The sequence below is a fragment of the Passer domesticus genome, chromosome 16 (assembly GCF_036417665.1).
Source record: "Passer domesticus isolate bPasDom1 chromosome 16, bPasDom1.hap1, whole genome shotgun sequence".
Taxonomy (NCBI): Eukaryota; Metazoa; Chordata; class Aves; order Passeriformes; family Passeridae; genus Passer; species Passer domesticus.
Genome location: NC_087489.1, coordinates 2,294,744 through 2,321,973, shown reverse-complemented (window position 1 = coordinate 2,321,973; position 27,230 = coordinate 2,294,744). Strand labels below are relative to the sequence as shown.

General features: G+C 54.4%; 2 protein-coding genes across 3 annotated transcripts; both read left to right on the top strand.

Moving 5' to 3' along the window:
• Nucleotides 1–4,300: 4,300 nt before the first annotated feature.
• LOC135282299 (rootletin-like) lies at nucleotides 4,301–10,482 on the top strand. The gene is made up of 7 exons (XM_064391929.1): nucleotides 4,301–4,765; nucleotides 5,683–5,730; nucleotides 5,876–6,108; nucleotides 6,563–6,716; nucleotides 8,038–8,228; nucleotides 9,526–9,745; nucleotides 10,198–10,482. The coding sequence occupies exons 1-7, from the start codon at nucleotides 4,346–4,348 to the stop codon at nucleotides 10,480–10,482; spliced, it is 1,551 nt and encodes a 516-aa protein (XP_064247999.1). The 5' UTR covers nucleotides 4,301–4,345.
• A 1,195-nt stretch (nucleotides 10,483–11,677) lies between these two features.
• Nucleotides 11,678–16,513, top strand: LOC135282129 (EF-hand calcium-binding domain-containing protein 4B-like). Of its 2 annotated transcripts, XM_064391643.1 has the most exons (6): nucleotides 11,678–11,825; nucleotides 12,391–12,694; nucleotides 13,114–13,268; nucleotides 14,908–15,048; nucleotides 15,440–15,614; nucleotides 15,925–16,513. In XM_064391643.1, the coding sequence occupies exons 1-5, from the start codon at nucleotides 11,724–11,726 to the stop codon at nucleotides 15,575–15,577; spliced, it is 840 nt and encodes a 279-aa protein (XP_064247713.1). In that variant the 5' UTR covers nucleotides 11,678–11,723; the 3' UTR covers nucleotides 15,578–15,614; nucleotides 15,925–16,513. The 2 variants fall into 2 exon arrangements, with proteins under 2 accessions (XP_064247713.1, XP_064247712.1); XM_064391642.1 differs by lacking the exon at nucleotides 15,925–16,513 and having other exon boundaries at nucleotides 15,440–15,712.
• Nucleotides 16,514–27,230: the final 10,717 nt, after the last annotated feature.

Genomic DNA, 27,230 nt, shown 5'->3' with positions numbered 1-27,230 from the left:
GGCACTCTGTCTGCTGGGGCCATGTGAGCCAGGGGGGATTTTTGTATTCTTTCAGATTCTTTTATACCTTCTTTTTTTTTTTTTTTTTTTTTTTTTTTTTTTTTTTTTTTTTTTTTTTTCTTCTTTAGAAATTTAAATAGAGAATGTGTTCTAATAGCCAGACTCCCAGGAGCTTTCTTTGGTGACTAGCGTCTGCAGGGCACAGGGGAAGAGGGGAAAACGGGTCCTTGTGGCAAGCAAGCTGCCAGGTGTGCAGGGGGGAAGGGAAATGGCCAGAAGCCCCTTGGCCTTTGGTGGTTCTGCTGACGCTTTTCTGCTGAGGACAGGGTAGCTGGGCAGGGGCCGGAGCTGTGGGGATTCCTGCCAGACTGGTGCCTGGAGATGGCCACAAGCCCTCCTGCCCAGCCAGGCAACACCACCTGTGTCCTCCTGCCCGTGTGCTGCTGTCTGGATTGCTGAGGGCTCCGAGGTGCCTCTTGATCCGGCTCCTCTGGAGCTGCCTCGGGGCTGTGCTGCTGCCAGGCAGGTTGGCTGGGCTGGGGCAGACCCTGAGGGGATGACAGGGCTGTGGCAGGCTGTGAAGGGATGAGGTGCTGCGGAGGCCCTGGCAAGGCGATGGGAAGGCAGGAGGGCCCTGTGGGAGGGAGTGGGTGGCAGGAGACTCCGAGGGGACAGGAGGCCCCTGGGGGGCTGGGCTGGTGGAAAGCCCTGAGGAATTGGGTGTCAGAGGCCATAAGCAGCCCCCAGGCTGCTGCCTTGTTCCTGACAGCCGGCTGCTCTGGTGCTTGCCCAGAGAATCTCCCAGGCCTGGGGCAGAAGCCCTGGAGGCTGGGCCTCAGCAGGAGTGTGGGGACACTGCTGAGGTGCCCAGACTGCACTGGCTGGGCACAAGGAGGGCAAGGGGCCCTGCCAGGGCACAGTCACTGGGTGCTGCCAGGGCAGTGGGCAGAGCAGGGCTGGCAGACAGCCCGGGCCCCTGCGGCTGCCCAGGCCATGGTGCTGAGGATGAGGCCCTCCTGACAGAGAGCTCTGGGCCCGCAGAGCTTCTGCCTCCATGGCAGGGGCAGCAATGTCTCCTCGAGCAGGGCTGCTGAGTCGCTGCTGCCAAAGTGGCTCTGGAAGCCACAGAAACAGCACCAGAGCACACAGGAACAGCAGCACCCTGAACGCCTGCACCTGCCCAGCGAGGTGTCTGCACCAGCCGCCATGCCAAAATGGGGGATACTGTGGGCAGCATTGCACATGGTTTAGCAGAAGGCTTCAGCAGGATTGGCCACAAGGGCTTCCTCTTGGCTTGCCAGCCTCACAGCAATGCTGGGCAGCTGCAGCTACAACCTGTGCCTCTGACTGACTACAATGGATGTACTCGTGGGCAGAGTCACCTTCCACAGGCAGGCATCCCAAGGCAGTGGCTTTGATGCCATCATGAGAGGGACACGAGGCTGCTCTGCAGCTGCCGTCCCTGTGCTTCATTCAGGCACCTACAAGACACATGCATGAGCTTCCAAAGTAAATTGTGGACTGGCTTGGAATAAAGGAAGCAGCCGCAGGCACTGAACAAAAGCAGGCAAGCAGGCACTTGAGGCCGACATTCAGGGCTGGAGGGAAGCACTTTGTTATCTGCTGAGGACATGACCTGCTTCACGAGCTCAGGCTTTCCTGCTAGAAGATCCTGCTTTGCTCTTGATGGAAGCCATTTCCTACCAATGCATGGCCTTCCATTGTTCTTGGATCAAGTCTGGTGAACCTGTGGGCAACAAGTCTGTCCTGTGTGAGTGTGACAGCAGAAAAGAGCAGGACATGGCTGCTTCCAGCACTTGTTGTGGCCACTCCTTCAGGTGGCTGGCACCATCATCAGAGACACAGAACAGCTTCTCCTCCCAGAGTTATCCCTATCCTCTGCACTTCCCCACGTGTCTGCCTTGATGTTCATTGGGGACCTCCCTGTTTATGGCCTCCATTGCCATGGTCAGCTGGCAGCCAGTTGTGTTTGCGTGTCAGCTGCCACAGGAAGACACACAGCAAGTGGAGGGTTGAATAGCAGAGGCTGGGCCAATTCTTTTTCTTTCAGAGTACAAGAAAGACAGAAAAGCACAAGGAAACCTGACAGTGTTTTGGTGGAGTCTCTTTGTCCTGTGAAATTCAGTAGCTGTTGGTGTTTCTGTGCTACTGCTGAGCCCTTCTGTGAAAAAATCATTCTAGGAAGAAGCAACATCATCTGGCACATACCAAGTGTTGGCACCAGTTGCTCCAGGTGCTCCTACCAAGAGCCCTGTAGGATGGAGCACAGCCCCCAATGCACGTTGGCCTTGGCTGCCCTCTAGCAGAGAAGCCCTCTCGAGGCACAGGTCTCTGGGGCAGGAGATGGGCACCAGCACTGCCAGGGCTCGGGGGGACTCTGCTTCAGTGGGGACTCTGGCACACCTGCTGATGACAGTGCTCCCCGGGCCCCAGGGCTCAGAGCAGCATTCGTGCCCTGGCCCACACCTTCCTCGTCTGTGTCACACGGCCACGCTTAGCACCAGTGTCACTGTGTCCTGTTCAGACTATGTCTCTGCCTTTCAGAGTCACTTTGCATTGGCATGTGGGACACTAAGATGTCATACGTTGTGTCCAAAGTTTCTGTGAGACCCCTGTGGAACCAAACCCCCACCCCTCTGTTCAGCTCTGAGGGGTGCAGATGTGGGTGCTGTTGGGAAAATATTGTTATGAATACATATTATAATATTGGCTTTTTGCAAATATTAAGATGGATTCTATATGTATGTTAGAGTAACTTTGCTATAAGAATACAGGGCTTTTTTCTTTATTCAACTTTTAGAATTTTACAGGAGAGAGAACCTCCTTTTTCACAATGGGGATGTGTAAAATGGGGCTTGGAGTGCTCAAATGCCTCATGAGAGCACCAAAAAGAACCCAACCACCACATTCCCCTCATGCCTGGACTGGGGGTCCAGCAGCTCAAGTAGAAGAGTCCTCCAGGAGCTCAGGGGAGCAGCAGCCCTCGTGCTGATGCACAGCCTTTGGAGAAAGGGGTTGGTGGCCCAAATGTGTGCTTTGGAAATCAGAGCTGGGTTCCTAAATCCCATTGGAAGTCTCTCTAATAGACCTGTGGTGGCTGAGAGGTGGATGGACGTGGGAAGGGTTTGCCAGCCTTGAACTGGACTTGTTGATCTTCTGAGCTCTGTTGTGTCTGGGAGCCTGTTCCTTTCCCCTTGCCCAAGGGCAGAGTGTTGCTGAGGGCTGGAGTTGGAGGCTGTGTGTGCCCCAAGAGCCGGTACCGTGGGGCTGCAGGTGCTCCTGGCAGCGTGGGCTTGTCTGAGCCAGGCCTTGTGCCTCTTTCAGGTGTCCCTGCTGCAGTCACAGCTGGCCCGAGACCGACAGCACCACCAGCAGAACTACACTGAGAGCTGTGCAAGGACCAGGCTGGAGCTGTGACACCTTCACCAGGAGCTGTCCTGCTCCTTTGCAGCTGTGCTGAAGGAGCCCCAAGCTGCTCTTGTGAAGCAGAGACTTGAAGCTGCATTGGTCTCTGAACCTTAACTTGGCAGTGACATCCTTGGGCCATCTGTCTCTGGAGAGACAGGCCTTACAGAAGGCAGGTGCAGCTCTTCTCTTCCACGCAGGATTTGTGCCCTGCTCAGAAGCCAATTCCTGTCAACTGGGGCACAAAAATCCTCCCCAGTACACAGATGAATACTGTGGAAGATGAGGGCAAAAAATACCTGCCAAAGCTTCTGCAAGCAGACCCATTTGGTTCTTGAAGATCTGTTCCTAGTGAGGAATCTTTGATAGAAGCAGCAAGGCTTTTCATCTGCCTACAAGACCTGGTGATATATTGCGAAACACAGAGCAGAGAACAAAATGCACTTGTGGTTGTCTCAATGTTCTTAATTTATTTTATGAGCCTTAAACACTGCAGCTCCTCACATGTATCTGTATAAATATGAAAAGCCCCTGAAACACCATTTTTCCTCCTCATCTGGCTGTTCTAAAGGCAAAGCTTTACTTCCTATGAATATTTGTAAGTGCCAAGATCTTTTTAGGCTTTTTCTTCCATGTGCCCTTTGTCAGGGAAGACAGAAGAATTCCCGTGACTCAGGAACTAAGAGCATCCCTAAAGAGCCTGCAGGCCTTGAGAATGCTGAGCCTTAAAACTGTCTGGAGCAGCAACTTTGAACTCCTGTTATGAGCCAAGTCCCTGCCCAGCTGCCCAGGAGGGCTCTGGGGACCCAGGGGAGGCAGGGCCAGTGCCAGGACCAGCAGAGAGCTGGGATGGGGGAGAGCCAGGGACGGCCTCTCCAACAGCCCCTGGAATGGTGCTCTTGGGACCATCACAAAAGCCATGGAATGTTGGGGCTTGCATCCTGGCAGCAATCACAAAGGCCATGGAATGTTGGGGCTTGGATCCTGGCAACAATCAGCAGCTCCTGGCTATTGGGATTTTGACCCTGGAGCTGTCAACAGCTCGTGTACATTGGGGCTTGGACCCTGCAAAGGCCAACGGCACATTGATATTGTGCTATTGACCCTGCAAAGGCCAAGAACCTTTGGATATTGGTGTTTACATCTTGCAAAGGCCAAGGGCCTTTGGATATTGGGGTTTGAACCCTGCAAAGGCCAAGGGCCTTTGGATATTGGGTTTCTAACCCTGCCAAGGCCAAGGGCCTTTGGTCACTGGGGTTTAAGCCCTGCCAAGACCAAGGGCCTTTGGTCACTGCTGTTTCCTCACTTCTTGTGGAAGGGGCAGATGGAGACCCGGCGGGTGAGTGAGAAAGCCACTGCTCTCCTTGTGCCAAGGCCAGCAGGGGCCTGGGTGGGCCTGGGCTGTGCCTCGGGGAACAGTTCCCTTTGGCAATAGCAAGGGATTAACAGTTGGCTGTTCCAGAGCTGGCAGCAGCTTTGGTGCTTGCCCTGGGGACAGGCCTGGGAGGGAATGGGGGGCTCCTGGCCATCCCAGAGCACAGCCACATCTCCTCCTCTGTCCTTGTCCCACTGGAGGCTGCAGGCACAAACAAGGGAGCAGTTTTCATTGCCTTCCCCTCACCCAAATTACAGTGTGTCCTCAGCACTTCCCAGAGTCAAGAATGGGTTTCTCCCAGACATCTCCCAGTGGCGCAGAGGAGGCCACAAGGATGACGGGAAGATGCTCCAAGGGCTGGAGCACGTGTGCCAAGGGAAACGGATGCAAGAGTTGGGGTTGTCCAGGCTGGAGAAGGTTCCAGGGTGACCTTAGAGCCCCTTGCAATGCATGAAAGGGCTGCAAGTGAGCTGGAGAGGGAATTAAGCCAGGGGCTTGCAGGGACAGGAGAAGGATTCTAAGCAAGACAGCTCAGGGATGGATGGGATGTTGGGAGGGAATTCTGCCCTCTGAGGGTGCTGAGGCCCTGGCACAGGTTGCCCAGAGAAGCTGTGGCTTCCCCTGGATCCTGGGAGTGTTCATGGCTAGGTTGGATTGGGCTCTGGGCAACTCCCCTTCTGGTGTTCTTAGAAGTAAAGAGACACCTTCCAGCATGTTTCTTTGTGCTGCTGTCAAAGTACCGGGCTGAAAATCTTGCCAAGGAGAGGAGGAAGAGCTCAGCTGGAATTGCTGTGCTCTGGGCCAGGCTGGGAAGCACTTAGAGGCAACTGCCTGAGGGGCAGCCATGCAGTCTGAGTGTGCTCTTCCCTGTGCCCTTGCAGGGAGCTCGAGGGCTTTCTCACCAGGGACGTTCCTCCAGAGCCCCTGAGGTGAGTAAAGTGCTGAGCTGGCTGGCATTTGGAAACTGCTTCTCCATGAATGGACACTGGCTCCTGTGGGATCAGAAGAGGCATCTCAGTGCTACTTTGCAAGAGGAACAGAATACCTGACTAACAGCTGGATGTGGGCTTTCAGGTGCTGGTAGACAACCGTGACAGCATGGCCAATTCCAACATCTGCACCGACAATCCTGGGAACATCCTCTCAACTCTGACATCCACTGACAAACCACATCCCTGTGAATTTGTTTGGGAAGCTGCAGAGAATTGTGTGCGTGTGTGGCAACATTTCCATCAAAGGGAGAAGAGAACCCAGAGGATCAGAAGCCAGTACCAGCTCATAGACTCTCTGCTAGAAGAAATCAGAAGGTGAGCATTTCCTCCTCTCCCTCCTGTGTTCCAGAGGCAATCTGCTTCCAGGTCTGGGAGGTCAGAGGTGTCCTAGGTGAAGAATGACCTTCCTACCATGTATAGGCCTCAGTGTGGCCCTTGAGCCTCATCCTGTCTGGGTTTTTCATGCTCTACTGTGACTCCCTAGGCTGTCTGGGAGATCCAGAGGCATGTTGAAAGAGAAGACTCCTTCTTCTCGCTGTCTTGCTTCCCTGAATTCTGTTCTTTCTGCGCCCCTGCCCAGCCCCTGCTTCTCACTGAAGGAAGGCAAAATCCTGCCTTCCTTTCCTTTTGCCCCTGGAGGATTTCCTTGGGAGGGAAAGAGCAAGGTCTTCCTTAGCCCACTGCTCCCAGCTCCATCCTGGAGTGCTGAGAATGGCATTGCTGACTCTTCAGGCCTCTTGGTTCTTCTGACTGAGCCTTGTCTCTGCAGTGACTGTGCAAACCTTGAGAAGTTCAGGGAAATGCTGCTGCAATGCACTGGAATCCCGGAGCCAGGAGCCTTGCGTCTGCACCAGCAGAACACCAAACAGCGGAAGGAAGCGTCAGCCCAGGAGGAAAAGGCAGAGCAGCAGGACTGGATGGAGGTTGGTTTTGGAAATGACACTGGTTTTCCCTTGGAAACTTCTCTTGCCCCTTCTTGTGCAGTGGAGGACTTGGCTGCACTCAAGGGAGAAGAGCCATCATTGCAGAGCCAGCTGGAAGTCAAGAGGCAGACGTTGGAGGACTTGCAGCTTCAGAGGGATCTGCTGGAGCAAGAGGGATGATGTTAGCACGGCTCTGAACACCTTATTGCTAGGCAGCACCTGTGGGAGCGCGAGTTGCGGCAGCCAGATCAGCCCAGATGCTGTTCCTGGCAGTAGAAGACAGGCACACTGCTGTGCACACCTGGCTCAAGATGGCACATACATTCCTTAGCCAGGGATATGCATGTTCATCAGCAAAGTGTTGCATGATTTGGCAAATTGTGTTGCTTTGGGCAGCCACAGAGCCTCTAATACAGGGAAGAGAGCAGTGGAAGGGTCTGGAGCACAGGTGTGACCAGGAGTGACTGAGGGAGCTGGTGGGCCTAGCCTGGAGAAAAGGAGGCTCAGGGGGCACCTTCTTGCTCTCTACAACTCCCTGTGACAGGAAGCTGCAGCCAGGTGAGGGTCAGGCTCTGCTTCCAGGGAACAAGGGCCGGGAGAAGAGGAAACAGCCCCAAGCTGTGCCAGAGCAGGTTTGGATTGGGTGTTACTGGATAGCTGCAAGAGAAGGCTTTGTTTCTGACGGTCTCTGTCAGGCAGTCTCAGGTCTGGGCAATGTGGTAGGTGTGGCAAATGCACAGCAGAGGTTGTGCTTTGGCCACATCAGCCAGACGTCCATCAGTCACTAGATGTCTGCCCAGCACAAGAGCTGTTTCCCTTCCAAGCATCCTCTCCTTGCAGAGAGTGGTTATGAATATGTGAGGCGGTTGTACTTAGATGTGGGTTTTGTTCTTGAAAGAGGAAATGCCGTATATTTTCCCTTGATTCAGAAAGAAAAATTGTTGTCCCCAACCTTCCTGAAAATATCCAGAAATATCCTTCCTGAAAATAGATCCAGAGAGAAATTTTGTTAGCCAAGTGGCAGTTGTGGAATATGCAGTGTTTTTGGGTGACAACACAGAGATTGGAGTAGGGATGTTTGTTGGGAGGGAGCTGTCTGGGCCCAGGCAAGGCAGCAGGGCCTGACACAGCACTTCCAAGGTAACAGTGCCAGAGGCTTCTGGCAGCCCAGGCTATCAGAGCGGCATAGGGCAGATGCTGTGAAACTTGGAGCCCAGAGCACAGGTGCTCCTTGTCCTCTGGCTGCCTGCGAGGTGGCGCTGGCTGGCTCTGCACAGGGCTCCCGAGGAAGGGCTCCAGCTGTACCTTGTCCCACTTGCAGGTTTCCCAAGAGGAAGAGCCATCAAGCTGGACTCTGGAGCAGCTGAGCTGGGAATCCTCTGACCAAGGGCACGCAGCAGCCCAGGCATGCAGAGAGGAGGAGCTGCTGGGCCAGAAGGCTGAGCTTGAGGGCCGACTGGCAGCCACAGAGTGGCTCCAACAAGACCTTTCCAGGCAGCTGGCAGAGACCAGGTAAAGGCAGGGAGCTGAGCCTTTCAGATGTTTTCACATTCTGTGGACATGGAATATGGAAGAGTCTCAAGAAGACAAAAGCCACAATGTGAAGGTTAGTTTTCGGCCACCTAAAGCCAGCAAAGCTCTTGTGAGCCTTGGGCTCCTCTTTGTGCTGCTGAGCAACTCCTGTGGGAAGTCAAAAGCAATCCACCCAGCCCTGAACTGAGCAGTAGTTAAACCATGCAGATGCTGAGTGAAACCTCAAGTTTCTCTTGGGTTTGGCTGCTTCTTCTGGGCATTCTGGGCATCCCTTGTTCCTTTCTGAGTAGCGTGACATGATCCTGATCTTCAGAACTGAAGCTTCACCTTCAGCATTCCAGGCTCTTCTCTTGGCACGCTGGGAGTAGCACGCTGCCATTCAGGGTGAAGCCAGAGGCTCCTGCTGAAAATCTTGAGCCATTTCTGCTTCCCAGCACACTCTTGAGAAGCATGGGACAGGACCTGGAGCTGGTTAGAGAACAGCAGGGAAAGCTCTTTGGAATTCTCAACAGCCTCTGGGGATTCTTGCTGATTGTTGATGGGCAGCCAGCTGCCAAACCGGCCAAGGTCCCTTTGGATGGTCCCTCTCACTCTGCCAGGAAGGACAAGTCCCTTGGGCTACTGCCTGCGTGGCCAGCAACACTAAAATAAAGGCAGCAAGTCTGCTCCATGACCTTGCAGGAGTTGAAACTGCAATCTCTGCATTCAGCAAGTTGTCATTGAGACAAAAATATTTGCCGATTTTTTACAAGTGCTGCCATGACCATGAGATTTTACTGTCATGCAAAGTAGTTCTGAAGCCTCTTAAATACCGGGTGTCTGGAAGATGATGTGCCTTCATGTCCATTATTAAGAGCAGTAAAAAGTCAGGATTCAGCCAGGACAAGGGTCTGTTGTGTCGCCCAGCAGAGCAGCTTGGAAGTGCTGATGGGAGAAGGGCTGTGAGCAGGGGCTGGGCTTTTGCTCGTCACTCCAGCCTGTTTGGGCACAGCTAGCCAGTGTCATAGGTCAGGAACAGCAACTGAAGGTTTGGCTGTGGAGGCCAAGTTGGGCTGGGCAGTCTGTGCTGTGCCAGGCCATAAGGGAGGCCTGGGCAGTCCCTCAGAGGGCCCTGCTCTCTCTTGAAATGGCACAGATGTGCCTTCTCTGGACCAGTTTCCAGGTGACCCATTTTCCATACTCAGGTGTGGGGATCTTGAACCACGTCATCTTGGAATATCCAGCAGTGGGTGTCTGGAGCAAGCAACTCATGTCTCTCCGTATTTGCAACTTGTAGGTCAGCAAAGGAGAGCCTGGAATCCAGGCTGCTTGCTGCTCAGCAGCAGATAGCTCAGCTGGAGATGAGCAGGAAGCGTGTGGAGGCAGAGCTGCAAGCTGAGCTGCAGAAAGCTCGCAGTGAAGTCCAGGAAGCACAGAGGAGGCACGAGCAAGAGCAGCAAGGCCTCAAAGAGGAAATGAATCTTCTCCTTGAGCAGAGGGAGGCTCTACAAAAGCAGGTGAGTGAAAGAGCAGTGCAGACATGCAGTGAGGTGTCTGTGGCCTTCTTGCTTTTCCACGGTGGAGCAGCGGCTGCAGGGGGGAGCCCTGGGGCTGTCTCGTGCTCTGGGGGCTCCATGGCAGCTGCTCTGAAGGACACTCAGGGCTCTGCTGAATGTCAGCTGCTGCTCTGGAAAGCTGGGCTCGTCCTCTGCACTGTTGGCAAGCAACCATCAGCATGGATTCCTGTTGGCCTCTTCTTGCTAGCCTTGGTTTGGCAGGTGCTTTTTCTGGTGCCCTTGGTGGTGGGCCACTTAGAGACTGGAACAAGTTGGCCATATCCTTTGTGAATGTGGGGCTCTCAGGACAGGGAGAAATGCAGAGTTGTCCTTTACCTTTGCTCACAGCCTGTGCTGTGGCTGACAGTGACAAGCTGTGGCCGTGGCCTCTGACTGCTTTGTTCTGTTTGGAGGTGGCAGAGTTGACATCTCAGCTGGCAGCCTCCCGAGAGTGCCAGGAAAAGACTGTGCAGAGAGCCCAGCAGGATGTGAGGGAGGCCCAGGAAGAGTCTAGGCAGAAGCTCTCGGAGGTTGAGCATGTCCAGAAGCTGCTGGAGGAGGCAGAACATCAGAAGAAGGAGCTGCAAGCACATCTGCAGGACATGGAGAGGGAATGGATCCAGTGGGAAGAAGTGGCACAGCAGAATTCAGAATTGCAGGCTTCCGTCAATGCCCTAGAGAGGGAAAAAGCCAGGTAAATGAAAGCCTGTGGGACTCTGAATTGTGGTGAATGGATTCCCTCTTTGCCATCTTTGCACCTGCCAGGGGCTCTGGCAGCATTTCCCATGTGGCAGATTCTGAACTCTCCATGCAGACATGTCCCATTGCCTGGATGTTGTCTTTCATTTTATTTTTTTCTAAGCGTTCAGTTAGAGTTTTTCTGAAGTCAAAGGCTTTTGGGGTAGCCCATTCCCTCTAGTCGTAAATGTGTTATATAGGTGGGTGTGTTGACACTGCCTGAGCTGCATTGGAAGGAGTTGGATGCATCCATCAGCTCCACCTTGGGTCCTGTAACTTGAAGCCTTTGGGATCTGGATCAGCCTGGCATCTGATGCTGTTTCTGGGCAGAACCATCATAAGGCCCTGATTGCTGATCTAGGCCAGACTGCCCTCGGAGGCAGCCCAGAAACAAGAATGTCTCTGCTGCATCATTCCTCATCAAATGTGCCCCGGTGCCTGGAGGGAGTCAAGCAGAGTCCCTGCCACCCTGCACAGTCCCAGGCATGTCTGACTGTGCAAAGAATGCAAGAAACAGGAGCAAGGTATGGGGGGCTCCTCCAGCTCATCAAGTCCTGCCTGGCTTCAGTGCCACAGGATTCTTCTTCCAAGAAGAAGACAAAGGAAAGACAGGCTGCTCCTGCTTGCCTGGAACCTTCTGCATCTTCCATCAGGTTGTGCTCCAAGCCTCTGTTGCCACTTTGGCTTTTCTTTCTCCAGCTGAAAGTAGGATGGGTGCTGGTAAATCTTAGGGAACTTGCCAGAGATCCCCTGGCTGTAGGGTGCTGCTCCTCCTACGTGGATGTGTAAGATGGGGGAAGGAAATGTCTCTTCCATGCTGACCAAAGCTCCCTGCCTTGGAGCCTGGTTAGTCAGAAGAAAATTGTTGCTCTCCCCTAATGTCTTCATTGCAAGACTTTGTTAGGTTTGTATTCACATTCCCATCTCAATAGGAAGGTAGGGCATGTAGGCAGGAACTGCCTGTTCTTTCAGGGACAAAAGCAGAGTAGGCACATGCTGGGCTGGGACTGCAGGGGAAACAAACAGCCAAGATGTTTAGACAAACCTCATCAGACAGAGCAGTTTTTCCCTGAGGTGGTGCCAGTCCTAAGAGTTTATAAAATGTGATATCATATAGTAATGAGTTGCTTGCTTCCCTTCTAGGCTGATTCTGACTCTGGAGGAAAAGAACCTGTGTCTCAGAACCCTGGAAAAACAGAAGATGGCACTGAACAATCATGTGTCTCAGTGTCAATCTGCTCTTCAGAAGGCCAACCAGCTCTCTTCAAACCGCGCTGGACAACTGCGGGAGCTCAACACGCAGGTAAGCTGTGCAGTGGCATCCTCTCTTCCAGGGACACACAGCATCACCTTTGCCTTGGAGGCCCCAACCTCTTTCCCCTCCCAGCAGCATCCACAGCTGCCCTGTTCTGCCCGGGGCTGCTGCTGCACCCTGTGGCCAAGGCTGGATCTGGTGTCTGCTGCGGAAGATTTCCCCCATCCTCTCCTGGGTCCCATCAGGAGATCTGGCAGGAGAAGCAGCAGCAGACTCCTCTGGAGCTTCTCTGTCGCTCTCTTAGCAGTGTTGTCCCACACAGAGTTGGTGCCTGTGCAGGGCTCTGAGCAATGTGGGGACACAGCCGTGGCTGTGGCAGGCTGGGCAGGGCACTCCCAGCCCAGCCAGCACAGCCAGTTCAGAGCTGCAGCCCAAGGATGCCCATTGCCTCCCCTTTCCCTGTTTTCTCTCCATTGCTCTCCATTGGAATCCTTGCTTCTGTGCCTTTTGTTTTTTTGCTTGAACTCAATTCTCCCTCATTGCGTCCCCTCTTGCCCACTCTGCTGCCTCAGGAGCAGCCCTGTCCCTGAGGCTCTGTGCATCCATCTTCCAGATCCGGGCCCTGCAGGACGCAGTGCTGCAGATGGAGGCTTCCCAGGCAACTCGAGAGAAGCAGCTGCTGAAGGAGCTGGAGGAGTCTCGAGCAGGAGAACGCTGCTTGAGGGACTCTGTGCATGTGCTGGAGGCTGAGGTGTCAGAGCTGCGTGTGAAGCTCCAGAGCAGTGATGACAAAGCTCTTGCCTTGGCCATACAGTGTAAGGCTCTGGAGCTGGAGCTGAGGAAGACACAGACTGAGAGAGGCAACCTCAGAGCCTGCAACATGGAGCTGCAGAAGGAGTTGGAGAAAACTGAGCAAGGTACAGCTTCTCCTCTCCCACTCACTGTCCCACACTGTCTCACCAGCTGAGGAGCTGTAGCTGGATGCCTCAGCCCGATTGCCCCAACCTCCAGGCCCTGCCAGAGCCTCCAGGCTATTGGGCTCTCTGGAGCAGGACTGCAGAGGCATCCCCTCTCCTTTGTCTCTCTTGGGTTGCTCACTCTGCACAAGGCCAAGAGCAAACACACTTTCCTATCCCTGTGAACCTTGTCTCTTTCATTCCTGCTTTTTTCTCTGGGGGGACATTGCCTTCATTTCTGTCAGCTTTGGAGCCTTTGTGGGCTTAGAGCCTGGCAAACGCAGGCAGGTAGAGAAGACAGTGCTGTTGTCTCTGCAGGATGCACATCAGTTTGCCTTTGCTTTGCTTGTCCCCTTCTCCTCTCCCCTTCCCTGCTGCAGGGTGGGTGCAGGCAGAAGCCATGCACATCTCTCGCCAAATTCTCCTGGACAAAGAGGCCACGGAAAGGCAGGAAGAGGCTGTGACTCTTCGTCAGGAGGTGGCATCTCTGAAGAAGAAATTGGAAAACCTGGAGAAGGAAAGGAAGGATGTGCTGGTGAGATTGGCAGATGCTACAATGGGCAATTTCCTGGCTATGTTTGGACCTTGTGTTAATAGTTCTAAGGGGCACCTTTTTCCCCTTTAACTTTTCTAATTGCATTCTTCTAAATAAGAAGGGAAAGACTTCGTAGTCATGGCAAAGGCAGTTAATGCTGAGGCTGCTGATTTTCCTCCATGCTGGGCTTCTGTGCCCTAGAAGCTTTAGTTCTCAATGTCCTCACTGTCTCTGTTGACATTGCATGGTTTGGGGAATTGCTGGTGTCCAAACCCATGTTTGGATTTCTAAATATCTGGAAAGAGCGGGGAGAGTCCCAGGTTTGCTGTTGATAGAGAGGTGTTTGGCCTTGGCCATCTGAGAGCAGCCAGTGGGGAGAGAAGAGAGGAAAGCCAAGTGCTGATCCACATCAGGACGTGTGCCTGCAAGGGCACAACTCGTCCTGAGTGGCAGCAGTGAATGACAGACTGATGTGGCCATTGCTGCTCCCAGAGAGGGCAGTGGGGCTCTCGGGGATGGAGCCACGGAAACTCTGCACAGGAGAGGTGGAAAACCACTCCTGTCAGCCCAGCCCCAGGGAATGAAAGGCTGGGGCTGTTTGCTCTTCCCTTCCTCCCTGATGGAGAGCACATCCTCCTGGCACTGCCTGAATCCTGCTTAGCGTGGACTTGAAATCCTGGCTGCAGTTCTGGCAGCTCCTCCCCAAAGGAGCACTGGAGTGGAGCTGCAAGAGGTCAGGGAAGGGCAGAAAGGAAGCTGGGACGAGCTGAGCCAGCTGGGAAAGATGCAGCATCACCAGGGGGCCCAGCAAAGGTCTGCAGCATCCCGAGGGCCAGAGAAAGAGAGAGGGGCAGCCTGTGCCTGCCCCTGCAGCAGGAGTCCAGATCTGGTATGAAAAGCAAACTGAGAGAGGGAATGAGTGACCCTTTTTCTCCCTGTTTGGGAGCATGAACGGCAATTGTACCAGCAGCACATGAGACATCCGGAAAAGGAGAATGAAATACATGAACTTGACATGCTAAATCTGGAGAAAATAACACAACAATTGGACAATGAAAAGGTATCCAAGCAAGAAGATTTGGAGCATGGGTCCGCTGCTTTGAAGGAAGGAAGAGGGGGAACACTGAGTGCTGCACTGACCAAGTGTAAAATTGCCAAAGGGGCTCTGAAGAGTTGCTTGGCATTCCTGAAGGGAAAGACTTGTATCCAGGCAGGCACTGGCATTGATCTTCAGTCCCCTGCAACATGCCTGAATTATTCCAGAGATATTTCTCATCAAGAGGTGGGACTCTATACCCCTGTCAGTGTAGGCCTGATTGTTTCCTGCTACACCTGGAATGGCTGCTCTAGCTCTGGAGCTTGCTGTTCAAATCAGCTCCAGGCCAAAAGCTGGGCATGGGCAGCTGCTTCCCCTGTGCCAGTGCAAGGGGAGGAAACGCATGGGGGTTTGGATTGGGTGTGGGAAGTAATAGAGTAGATGAGCAGAGTGATGGAGTAAACCCATCTGAATTTAGCCCAAGAGGGCTGAACAGCAGCTGCACTGCTGGTGCTCCGAGGACACTTCCCAAGATGGATATTTCTGAGGGACAGCTTTTGTGGTGTTTAAAATAAGGGCATCATCTCCTCTCTGAATACCCAGCAGGCTCTTGGAGCACAAGAGGAGCAGCTGTTTTGTGGCTCAGGGAGCAGCCTGGACCCTAAGGAGCCAGTTACATCAGCAGAGGAGGAGAAGAGAGAGAGGCCTGAATTATCCACTGTGCCCAGGAGAAGTGGCGAGCAGGTAAATTGGACTTTCGCTGCCTCTGCAGAGCCTCAGGCTCCTCTGGAACATGGCACGTTAGCCCAGGCAGCGCTTTGGAGACCTCTGCTTGTTCCCTTGCCTCTCCCTGTCCCAGCTGTGGCACACCCCTTTGTTTCTTCTCTCTCTTGTGGCAGCCCAGGGCTTTCACAAGGGCACCTTCACTCCACTGCCTCCCTACCTGGCCCCATGTCCCTGCACACACACACTGGCCTCTCTTGCACAGCCCCCAGTGAGAGCTTTTTGCCCCCAGGGTTGTCTGGTGCAGTTCAGGGTCTCAGAGTAGGGATCTCCTTGCCTTGATATCCAGAGGTCATTTTGCTACGTGTTTGCTGACAGGTTTCTGTGACCCTCTCTCCCATCCAAATTGCAGGTGGAACCTGACAGGAGAATCACAGATTTTAGGAGACTCTTCCTCCCAGACTACTTCATGTTCCCTGTGCACAAGTCTACCCATCAAAATTGGTCGACTTTTGAAACAGAAGACTCCTCCAGTAGCTCAGGGGAGTAGCAGCCCTCGTGCTGATGCACAGCCTGTGGAGAAGAGGGTCAGTGGCCCAAATGTGTGCTTTGGAAATCAGAGCTGGGTTTCTAAATGCTGTTGGAAGTCTCTCCAATAGACCCGTGGTGGCTGAGGGGTGGATGGACGTGGGAAGGGTTTGCCAGCCTTGAACTGGACTTGTTGATCATCTGAGCTCTGTTGTGTCTGGGAGCCTGTTCCTTTCCCCTTGCCCAAGGGCAGAGTGTTGCTGAGGGCTGGAGTTGGAGGCTGTGTGTGCCCCAAGAGCCGGTACCGTGGGGCTGCAGGTGCTCCTGGCAGCGTGGGCTTGTCTGAGCCGGGCCTTGTGCCTCTTTCAGGTGTCCCTGCTGCAGTCACAGCTGGCCCAAGACCGACAGCACCACCTGGAGAGCTGTGCAGGGAGCAGGCAGGAGACACAAGGTGCAGAAGGGACCTCCTTGCTTCCTGAACATCTCAGAGAGGAGCCAGCTGGATGCAGTTTTAGACGTAGTCAATAATTTATGTTTAAAGGTGGTATAGTATAGGATAGTATAGGTAATAGTAATTGAACCTTTATACAACTGTGTTCTGTAGGATGAAGGATGTATTGATAGAGAAATAAAGAGTTGATTCTGATCACAATTAAACTAAAAGATCTTTTTCAGGCTTATTTACTGGCCAGTACAGAGACCTGTAACTTCCAGTATAGTGCACTATATCTGAAGCAACATTGAAGCAATTCCAGTCAAGTCAGCAAAAACCAATTCTTAAAGATTGATGCTACTCACCCAAACCCATGACCATGGGCAAACCTTTCTCTCAGTCTCAAGGCGTGACCTTGAGGAGCATCCTCACTCCAGGAAGGAACCTGCAGAAGGGACACATGTGCCATGCACCACTTTTGTGAGGGCAGGAGAATCCTGCCATGTGAGGAGCTTGTTCATTTGCCCTTAGGAAACTGCAGCCTGTTTTTTCTCGGAGTCACAGAATCTCAGGCTGGGGGAGGCTGGAGGCACCTCTGGAGGTCACCTTGCCCAGCCCCTGCTCCATCAGGGCCACCCAGAGCCGGCTGCCCAGGATGTATCCAGGTGGCTTTTCAGTCTCTCCAGGGATGGAGACTCCCCCACCTCCCCAGGCACCTGCACCAGTGCTCGGCCACCCTCCCAGTGCACAAGTGACTCCTGAGCTCGCAGGGCCCCTCCTGTGTGTCACTTTGTGCCCGAGGCCCCTGGAGCTGTCCCTGGCCCTGTCTCCTCTGCAGCCTCTCCCCAGGTTTTTATCCCCAGGGATGAGATGCCCTGAGCCTGCTCTGCTCCAGGCTGGCCAGTGCCAGCTCTCTCAGCCTCTCCTCATGGCACAGATGCTCCAGTCCCTCCATTGCCTTCACGGCCCTGTGCTGGACTCTGTCCAGCCTGTCCCTGTCTCCTGTACTGGGCAGCCCAGCTCTGGGCCCAGCACTCCAGGGCTGGCCTCTCTGCAGTGGAGCAGAGGGAAAGGATCCCCTTCCTCTGCCAGCTGAGACACAGCTCCCAGTGCAGCCCAGGACGCTGTTCTGCACTGCTGCAGGAGCACACTGCTGGCCCATGGGCATCCTGGTGCCCAGCAGAACCCTGCCAAACCTCAGTTTTCCAACTGGGTGGCCCCCAGCAGATACCGGTGCCTGTGGTTCTTCCTTCCCAAGGACAGGACTCAGCACTTGTCATTGAACTGCCACCCTTGTTGAACTGTCCCTCTGGATGGCAGCACTCCTCTCTGGCAGATCAGCCTCTCCTCCTGGTTTGTGGGAGGGCACAGCCTGGCCCCATCACCCAATTTACTAACAAAGGTGTCAGAAAGGACTGCACTCAGCATTGTCCTTCCAGGGTCCACCGCTAGACTTTGTGCCACTGATCACCAGGGTTCCAAGAAGGTAGATTCTGTGCAAGGAGTCTTTGCTTCTACGTACAGATTCAGAAAGAATTGGCAGGATTTACAACAGGGATTTCAGCTCCATATCTTATGTGGGAAAAAATGGAATGATCCACGCTCCCTCTCACTGGTGATGGGTAAAGTGATCCTGTTGTTGGTGGCAGTGGATGTCACCTGCACAGGAACTGTGCCAGACTGGAGTGACATACAGTGGGAAGGAGCACTCTGAGGGAGGTAAAAGCTGGTCTGTAGAGATCATTCAAAGACTATTCTTCAAACCATAGAAGCCCCTGTTTTGTGAAGATCAGGAACAACTCCTAGGCAAGGGCTGAAGCTGAAATTCTTTGAGTTCTTTTACCTCCTAGGTCAATTTTTCCATTAATGATAGCAGATTGTTCTGGTTTAAAAGACAGATGCCAAGAAAGCTGGGAATCTCCCAGGAATGGAGAGATAGCCCCCTCCTTCCAAATTATTGTAACTTGAAATTACAGGGCTTCCAGGCAAAGATATAGGAAGAGGAATAACAGTTCTTTACTAGAATATATACATATGTGTGTGTGTGAAGAAGAGAGAGAAACCAGCAGCACCCCCAAAGCAGCCCCAGACTCTTCCCAGCCGCTCAGCAGCTCTGCCTTTGCTGTAGTTATGGCCTCAGCCGGCAGCGAGCGCGCTGCGCTCCCGGCCAGGCAGAGTGGCTGCAGTGACTCTGCCCTGGCTCCAGGGGGTGCTGCTGGCCCCGCGGCTGCGAGCCCTGAGCCGCCCCAGGGGTTAACGGCAGCCTCGGGGACACAGAGGAGCTGGGGGGCTGCTTTTCCCAGCTTCTCACTGCTCTCTTGCACTATCCTGGCCATGGCAGCTCTGCTGTGGCTCAGCCAAACAGCACCTGGGGCTCCCTCTCTGCAGAGAGACAGCGAATAGCTGGGGTGGTCCCGTTTCCCATGAAGCACCCACGCAGATGGTGAGGGTCTTCTTGGCCATGGAGAGTGTTGAAAAGTTCCATCAGCCAGCAGCTGCTGCAAGCAACGGGCTCACCTAAGGGTGGTAAGGAGAATTCTGAAGCAGTGCCGTGTCCAGCACCAAAAACTGCCCAAACTGCCCTGCTCCTAGCATGGCCAGCTGGTTCTTCCCTCAACAAGCCGGTGCCCAACCCAGCCCTCCCTCCTTGGAAGTTTCCAGTGGAATGAGAGGGTCATTGGTCAGTTCTTTTGCATCTCAATTGCCCCATGGGCAATTCATTCCCCATGGGCGTCAGCTGCCCTCTCCTCGCCACATCTCCCTTTTCAGGAAACAAATGGCAGAAAATTCACCAAAATAACCACCCCAAACACACAACATCTTCCACCCTGAATTTTTTCCCATACCAACATGTTACATCAAACTTTGACTTTTAAACTATATACATCCACATATTATCCTAATTATATACATCCATACATACATGCAGATATGGAAGCAGGCACAGTGTCTTGGCCAGTTCACCCCAAAATAATGGTCCCCTGGACACATCCATTGCATTTACCCATCTTTCTGCATCAACCACCAAGTGCAACCCGGTCCCTGAGCAAAGACAGCCCCACGGATGGGTTTGTCTTTTCTTGAGGCAGAATTAATCCAAACCATCTTTCCTAGCATACCTCTCATGTGCACCACCAGAACCTTGTCACCACCTGCTGTGCACAGGGGTTTGCACTGGGCATCAGCTTGGTTGGTGGAATCTCTGCTATTAACTAACCATGTAGCCCTTGCTAAATGCAGCTCCCACTGCTTCAGGGTCCCATCCCCCCATTGCATTCAATGTTTTTTTGAAGAGTTCATTGCACCACCCTGCTTTCCTGGCAGCTGGTGCATGGTAGGGAATGTGATATACCCACTCCATGCCAGGTTCTCCAGCCCAGGTGTTTATAAGGCTGTCCTTGAGATGAGGCCCATTAGTTAGACTCAATTCTCTCGCAGGCACCATGCCTCCAAAGGACCTGCTTTTCAAGGCCCAGGATGCAGTTCTGGGCAGTGGCATGAGACACAGGCTAGGACTCCAACCATCCAGTGGTGGCTTCTACCATGGGGAGCATGGAACACTTGCCTTGCTGGGTTTGAGGCAGTGTCATGTATTCAATCTGCCAGGCCTCGCCATATTTCTGCTTGACCCATGGCCCCCCACACCACAGAGGCTTCACCCGCTCAGCTTGTTTGATGGCAGCTCACGTCTCACAATCCTGGGTAACCTGGGAGATGCTGTCCATGCTTAGATCCACCCCTGGGTCTCGTGCCCACCTATAGCAGGTGTCTCTGCCCTGATGGCCTGAGGCATCATGGGCCCATGGAGCTGTGAGCAACCGTCCCTTGTGTTGCCAATCCAAACCTATCTGTAACACCTGGATTTCTGCAGCCTCATCCACCTGTTCATTCTTTCAGTGCTCCTCATGAGCCCAACTCTTGGGCATGTGGGCACCCACATGACAGGCTTGCACAGGCAGCTTATCTTCCCGAGTGGCAATGTCTTGCCATTTGTCTGTAGCCCAAATTGCTTTTCCCTTATGCTGCCATTTGGCCTTTTTCCACCTTTCCAGCCAGGAAAGGCCTCCACAGACCATTGTCTACCATCCATGAGTCAGGGTAGAGAGAGAGTTCTGGCCACTTCTCTCCCTCAGCAATGTTCAGGGCCAACTGGATGGCTTTGAGTTCAGCAAGTTGGCTCGATCCACCTTCTCCTTCAGCAGCTTCTGCAAGCTGTCACGGGGGGCTCCATTCAGCTGCTTTGCACTTTCAGTTCATCCTTACAATGCGACAGGAACTGTGAGTGGAAAGAGTGTAGCTTGTTTCTCCTTGTGGTAGTTGGCTGTAAGGTGGAGCTTCCTCAACACCTGTTCCTGCTCCTTTTTTTCCAGTAGACCAAAGTTCTCACCTTCAGGCCAATTCATAATTATCTCCAAGATGCCAGAGCAGTTTGTGTATTACTGGCGTGCTGTGTGATGAGGGCAATCCATTTGCTCCATGTGGCATTGGTGGTATGGTGGCTAGGGGGAAGCTTTCCTTTAAACATCCACCCCTGTAGTTGTGTTCACGGCTCCCAGAATGAGGGAAGAGGTGAATCTGACTCCATATTTCTTAGAAGGCTGATTTATTATATTATGATATTATATTACATTAAAAATTCTATACTAAATCTCTACTAAACTATAGCGAGAAAGGATACATCAGAAAGCTAAAAAAGGAGTGGAATGAATAATAAAATCTCGTGACAGAGAGAGAGTCCAACCATGACTGGTCACTAAGTAAAAACAATTCACATGAGACCAATCAAAGATGGAAGCATTGCTGGTCTTTGCTGCTGCCCAGTGTGTCGCTGTGCCGAAGGAAAGGGCGCTGGGCTGGCAACGGCGACTCCCTGTGGTGATCTTGGCAGCAGCTTTGGTCTGGTGTCCTGAGCCACACTCATCAGAGGCACTCTCCTGTTACAAACTAGAAGCATATCCTTCAGTGTAACGGGGGGGTTCTAAAGGTAAGCTTAGAATTGCCGCTCAACACCGCTCATTTGCATTTATAAATGCCATTTCCTCTAAAATATCTTCTCTTGCATTCTCGTTCTTAACTTGGATTTTGATAACTCTAGTTAACCTTTCCACAAATTTCAAAAAAGGCTCTGATGGTGGCTGTTTGATTTTACTGTATGGCTTGAGAGGGCCTTCAGGAGGAAGGGTAAAGAAGGCTTTTTCAGCCTTCTTTACCCTTCTGTTTTTGGTTTGTTTTTTTTTTACTCTCTTGAGGACTTCAAGAGGAATTGCTGCAGCTTGGGTTGGGGCCAAAGACCATTGACCCTCCCCAGAGAGATGCTCAATGGTAATTGGCATACCACTGGTATCCTTTGCTGTGTTTGGATCAGCATGCAAGTCTGGGAGAGCTTCTTTCAGTAGTTGTTTCCGTGCCATTTCCCATAATTTGAATTCTGTAGAAGTCATGAGGCATGAAAAAAGCTGTTTTAAATCATGTGGCACTACTACAGTTTTACTCAGTTCTGCATTTAAAAGGCCATGGAAGTATGGGCTATGCGGGCCATGCTCTTTGTGGGCTTTGCAGATCTCTTTTATCATTTCTCCACCAAAAGCTTTCCAAGTAGCAGTTGGGGCTCCTCCCCCTTGCCCTGCACGCTGATACGCAACAGGGGCGAATGAGAAAGTGGGAGCCTGTACTGGCTGTGTGGTTCCCTGCTCCTCATCTTTTGAACTGGAAGCATTGGGATCAGTGGTACAGCTATAGGGATGAGCAGGGGGGTGCCCCCACCGTGGGAACAGGGGGCAGGGGTACCGCGGGGACAGGGGCGGGGACGCCTGGTGACATCACGTCGGCAGGTGCCCCTAGGGCGGGGCAGAGGGGCGGAGCTGAGGGAGTGGCAGGTAGCATGGGGGAAGGGAAGGGTGGGTGAGGGGTAAGGGAGGATTTTTGGGAAGGTGAGTGGAATCATGGGAATAAGAAGCCCAGACAGTGCATGGCAGCACGAGGCTTCCTCCATTTTTCCTGGCTCTCTGGGGACTGGGAACCATTTTGAGTTTCAGAAAGGGGGTGGAACACTTGGGTGGCGATTACACAATAACCAATAAGGGAAAACTTAGGAGGGAGCAAACTTATAACAGACATGCCAGCTAGCGAATAGGGAGGATAGGAAGGAGGGACTCTTGTTCCTGATCCAATCACCCACTGACAAGGGAAGAATTTTCTGGAAGAAAGGGAGGGGCCAGTGGGTGACGGACGGGAACTCATCAGGGAGGGATTTACAGAGGGTTTCCAGGGGAACAGGGGAGGAGACAATAGATTGATAGAACTCTTATGCTGGGGAGGGGCAAACCCGGGGAAGGAGGAGAATTCCAGACTGAACCATCATTACAAATAGGGGTAACAGAACAAACCAACTCCAAATAAAAATGAACTGACCACAACACAAGCTCACCTCTCCATCCCCCCTCTAGCACAGTGTCTCACTGCCTCTCCCTGCTGGCCTGAAACCTGCCCTAGGGGCTGCTTCAGGGCCACCAGGCCTCCTGCTCCCCCTGAGTCTCTGCTGGCCTCTCCCTCCCACACTCGGGCCCTGCCACAGGGACACCTCGGCACTGAGCACTGTCTCGGACTGCTCTGTCCTTTGCAGGCAACTGTGGTGATGTGGAAGATCCTCCAGATGCCCTGTGTCCCCCATGTAGTGACTGTGTATTTCCCCTGCCTCTTTGTGCATCTGCTTTTCCAAGTGCTCTTCAGCACGTTGGATATGCCAGAGGCAGTCGATACCTTCTGGAAGGGATGCCAGCAGCAACACGGTCTTGCCTCTTGCCACCAACCCCAACAGGTGCTCCATGCCAGTCCTCCTGTCCCTGCCATGTGCCCAGGGCAGGAGCCAGTGCTCCCAGCGTCACCTGGGCTTTGCTCTGCACACAGCTTTGCAGAGCAGACCCTGAAGGCCCTGCTCTGCCGACTGCACTATGAGGATGTGGTGGTGGCAATGGAAGACAAGCGTGGCTGGGACACGCTGCTCTGTGCTGACACCCACCCCTGTGCTGTGGGTGTGCTGGCCAGCTGAGACCCGCTGCTCCCCAGCTGCCCCTGGCTTTTGTGCCCTGAGCCCGGGGTGCCCCACACAGTCCCCGTGGTTGTGGACCAGAAAGCCTTGCCACCAAGTGATGGCCAAGGAGACTGCAAAAGTCTGGGAGAGGAGCGTGCCCAAGAGCAGCCACCTCCCAGAGGGCCCAGCTCCCCTTTGCAGGATGGTGGAGAAAGGCCAGACCTCTGTGAGTCTGGAGAGGTTTGTCTCTGCTGGCTCAGGGTTTTACTTCCTATTTCCTCCTGACAGAGAAATACACCACACATCTGAAGCCTTGTGTTCCACAATTGCGTTCCACCTGCTCGGGCTGCTCAACAAAGACACGCCATCCCGGGATTTGGCTGCCATGGCGTTCCTTGTGGAGGTGAGCTGAAGGCCAGCGCTGCCTCGCTGAGCTGCCTCCCGGCTCTCTGCACTCTCGTGGCCGCAGCTGCCTGGGACGGTGCCCGCACCCGGTGCTGCTGCCTGGGCCCGGCCCTGTGCGGCTCTGGGCTCCTGCCGGCCGGTTGCCCCATCACCGGCCTTGTGCCTTTCAGACCCTGGAGTGCCTCACCTTGAGTGAATGCCGTGACAGCGTCCTGGAGCTCATGTCCAAGAACCTGCAGAGCGAGTGCAGGGAGATGCGTTGCTTGGCACTCAGAGGCCTCGTGGTGCTCGGCACCAGTGTCTCGGTGAGAAGAGGGCAGTGGCTGAAGCCGTGCTGCTGCCGTGGGGCTGGGGAAGGCAGTCGCTTGGACTTGGCTGGCCTTTGGGTGCTGGGGCACCTGCTCCCAGCTCTCCCGCCTCCCGCTCCAGCTGCCCAAATGCTTTGGCACAGGCCTCTGGCCTCTGGGCCCTGTGGCAGCAGGGTGGCGTTTCCCACACTTGTGTTCCACACAGGCCATGAGAATGTGGAGTCTGCATGAAAGGCTCGTGGAGCTCCTGCAGGAAAATGACAGCGACATGCTTAGGATGACCATGGTTCTCCTCAGCACTTTGTTCCTGTGCAATGGTGCCCTGACAGCCAGCCCCCTCGCCCTGCAGCTGGCTGAGGCGCTCCTGCCACTCTTTGACAATGTAAGGCTCTGTGCCTCCTGCCATGGCCACTGGCTACTGCACGCACTTTGTGTCCTGTGCATTTTCAGGCCTGTGCTTAGGTGGCTCTGAAGCAGCCGATGCTGAGGTCTTCCTTCCTTTCACACAGGCTGATAGCCAGGTGCAGTTGTGCTCCATGTATGTCTTCTGAGAGACTCTGCATTTTTTACCAGAAGAGGAGAAAAAGGCCCTGAAGTCACACGTGCGCCAGAGCCTGCTCCCACTCTCCTTCCACTGCCATGATGAGAACCAGTGTGTGGCAGAGGTGAGGACTCAGCGGCTGCTGCTGGCCCCTGGCAGGGGGCTCAGCCGCCTCCTGCTCTGGTGCCTCGCAGGCTGCAGCCTCCTCCTGGCCTTGGTACAGGGACGTGTGCGGGTCCTGTGCCCTGGGCTGTGGTGCCATCTCTGGGTCTCTGCTGCTCTCCAGGCCTACCAGGAAACGCTCCACTGTTCAGTCACATTCCTGCACAGGAAGGATCTCCAACAGATACTGTGGGTGGATCAGACCTGTTCGGTGAGGGCCTGGTAAGGACGGCCTGCAAGCCCCAGGCTCGGGCTGGAGAAGCCCCCTGACCGCGCTGCTCAGTGTGTGCGGCTGGCAGCTATGCCCCAGGCCAGGGCTGCAGCCAGGGGCCCCAGCCTGCGCCCCACACGCCGCTGCCGTCCCTAAGCCGCGCGGGCTCTGCTCCAGGCTCCTGTGGTGAAATAAATGGGCAGGAGATCTTTCTCCTTTTTAATGCCTTTATTAAGAAGAATCAGCTCAGGTGGGAAGAAATCGACGGGTTGCGCCCTCGCCGCCGCTGCTCCCAGGCGTGGCACGAAACAGGAGGATGATGCAGTTTTGTCCGCTGGTCTGCAGACAGAACTGGGGACTCTGTCCTCACGGGAGAGTCGTTGAGTCCTTGGTTTGTTGGTTTAGAAACCCGGGGGGTCTCTTTAATCAGTTTCTTTTCAGGTTAGGGTGAGAAATAAAAAGATTCAAGCAGGTACGGGACAATGCTCCCATCCTTAGACGTCACGTTAAGTCACTCGTTGGCTCGTGATTTTAGGGGTTTTTCTTATAAAAACTGTAAAACTGTAAAAACCCAGGTTGCACTGCATTTCTCATTTGCATGTTGTCTCTGGTGTCAATGTTCATTCTCTTTACCCTGGAGGGTTTCCCTTGGTATCTCCTTGGCATACAGCTAGCATCAGGGAAACAATCAGTTAATCACCCGCCATTAACTGGTGATTAAGGGTGTTTCTTCAGCAGGGAACCTAAAGGAGTCTGACTCGGTCTGGCTTGGTTTTTTTTAACTCTGAAACTTAAAAAAAATACAACTTTCTATTCATAACATGTGGCACCGAGCCGGGTGCCGATGGAGCCCCGGCCCAGCTGGGCTGTGGAGTGGGGTGGCACCGCGGCTCCCCGGGCAGGAGCCGGCCCGCTGCCCCCTCCCGAGCCCGGCGCCAGCGGCTGCTGGCCGCCTCGCAGGGCTGTGCGGGCAGGGGAGGCCAGTGCTGGCGGCACAGAGAGCGCCCGGCACAGGGGCTGAGTCTGCACCACCGCCACCCTCCCGGCACAGAGAGCGCCCGGCACAGGGGCTGAGCCTGCACCACCGCCACCCTCCCCGCGCTCTCTCCAGCTGGCAGAGGACAGGAGCCAAGCGGCCGAGCACCTGCGCCATGCCCTGCAGTACCTGGCCAGCCCACAGGAGTCCCTGCGACAGGCGGCCATCAGGTTCATCAGTGAGCCATGAGCCTGGGCTCCCCTTCCCCGGCCCGCTGCAGCTCGGCCCCAGCCCCGGCTGCTGCCCCAGCAGTGCCATTTTGCTCCGGCACAATGCGGAGCCCTGCCTGCCATCAGCGCTGCTGCCGCGCTCTGGCAGCCGTGCCCTTGGGCGGCAGCATGCGGCAAGGGCCCGGCCCAAGCCCTGCGGGGCCAGCAGGGCGTGTGGCCACAGGGCTGGCAGCGCCGCTGGCAGGCAGCTGTGCCGCTGGCGCCGTGACAGGCTCTGTGTTCACAGGGGTGGCCGGGCGGCACGTCAGGGGCCACAAGCCACAGCTCCGGCACATCTGTCAGGGTGAGTGAGGGCAGAGGGCTGCCAGCCCCGGCTGCCGGGGGGAGCTGCAATCCCTGCCCCGGTGCCGAGGGCTCTGCTCCCTGTGCGGAGCAGGGCTGGTGTGGCCAGAGCACACGCTCTGATTTCAGGCCCATGTTGGGCAATAGTGTCCGGTAGCTTCGGACCGATCCCCTTGCTCCCTGTTCCCTCCTGGCCATGGCCAGAGCCGGCTGGCATGGCCCTGGCACAGGGGTCTCCTCGGGTCACCGCAGATCTGGGATCTGACCGTGGCTCTGTTACCCACTCTCGCAGCCCTTGAAGACAAGGCAGAGGACATCAGCCCTTCCACCAGAAGCCTGGCTCTCGAAACAGCCTTTGTCCTCCAGGCTGTGGAGAGAGCTCCAGGCTTCATCTTGCAGATGCTGCCAGATCAATTCTGCAGGGCATGCAAGAAATGGCATTGTCTCTGGGGCCACAGCTGGCTGTGCTGCTGGAGGTCTAAGGAGAGCTGATTTGAGAGGCACTCTGTCTGCTGGGGCCATGTGAGCCAGGGGGGATTTTTGTATTCTTTCAGATTGTTTTATACCTTCTTTTTTTTTTTCTTTAGAAATTTAAATATAGAATGTGTTCTAATAGCCAGACTCCCAGGAGCTTTCTTTGGTGACTAGCGTCTGCAGGGCTCAGGGGAAGAGGGGAAAACGGGTCCTTGTGGCAAGCAAGCTGCCAGGTGTGCAGGGGGGAAGGGAAATGGCCAGAAGCCCCTTGGCCTTTGGTGGTTCTGCTGACGCTTTTCTGCTGAGGACAGGGTAGCTGGGCAGGGGCCGGAGCTGTGGGGATTCCTGCCAGACTGGTGCCTGGAGATGGCCACAAGCCCTCCTGCCCAGCCAGGCAACACCACCTGTGTCCTCCTGCCCGTGTGTTGCTGTCTGGATTGCTGAGGGCTCTGAGGTGCCTCTTGATCCGGCTCCTCTGGAGCTGCCTCGGGGCTGTGCTGCTGCCAGGCAGGTTGGCTGGGCTGGGGCAGACCCTGAGGGGATGACGGGGCAGTGGCAGGCTG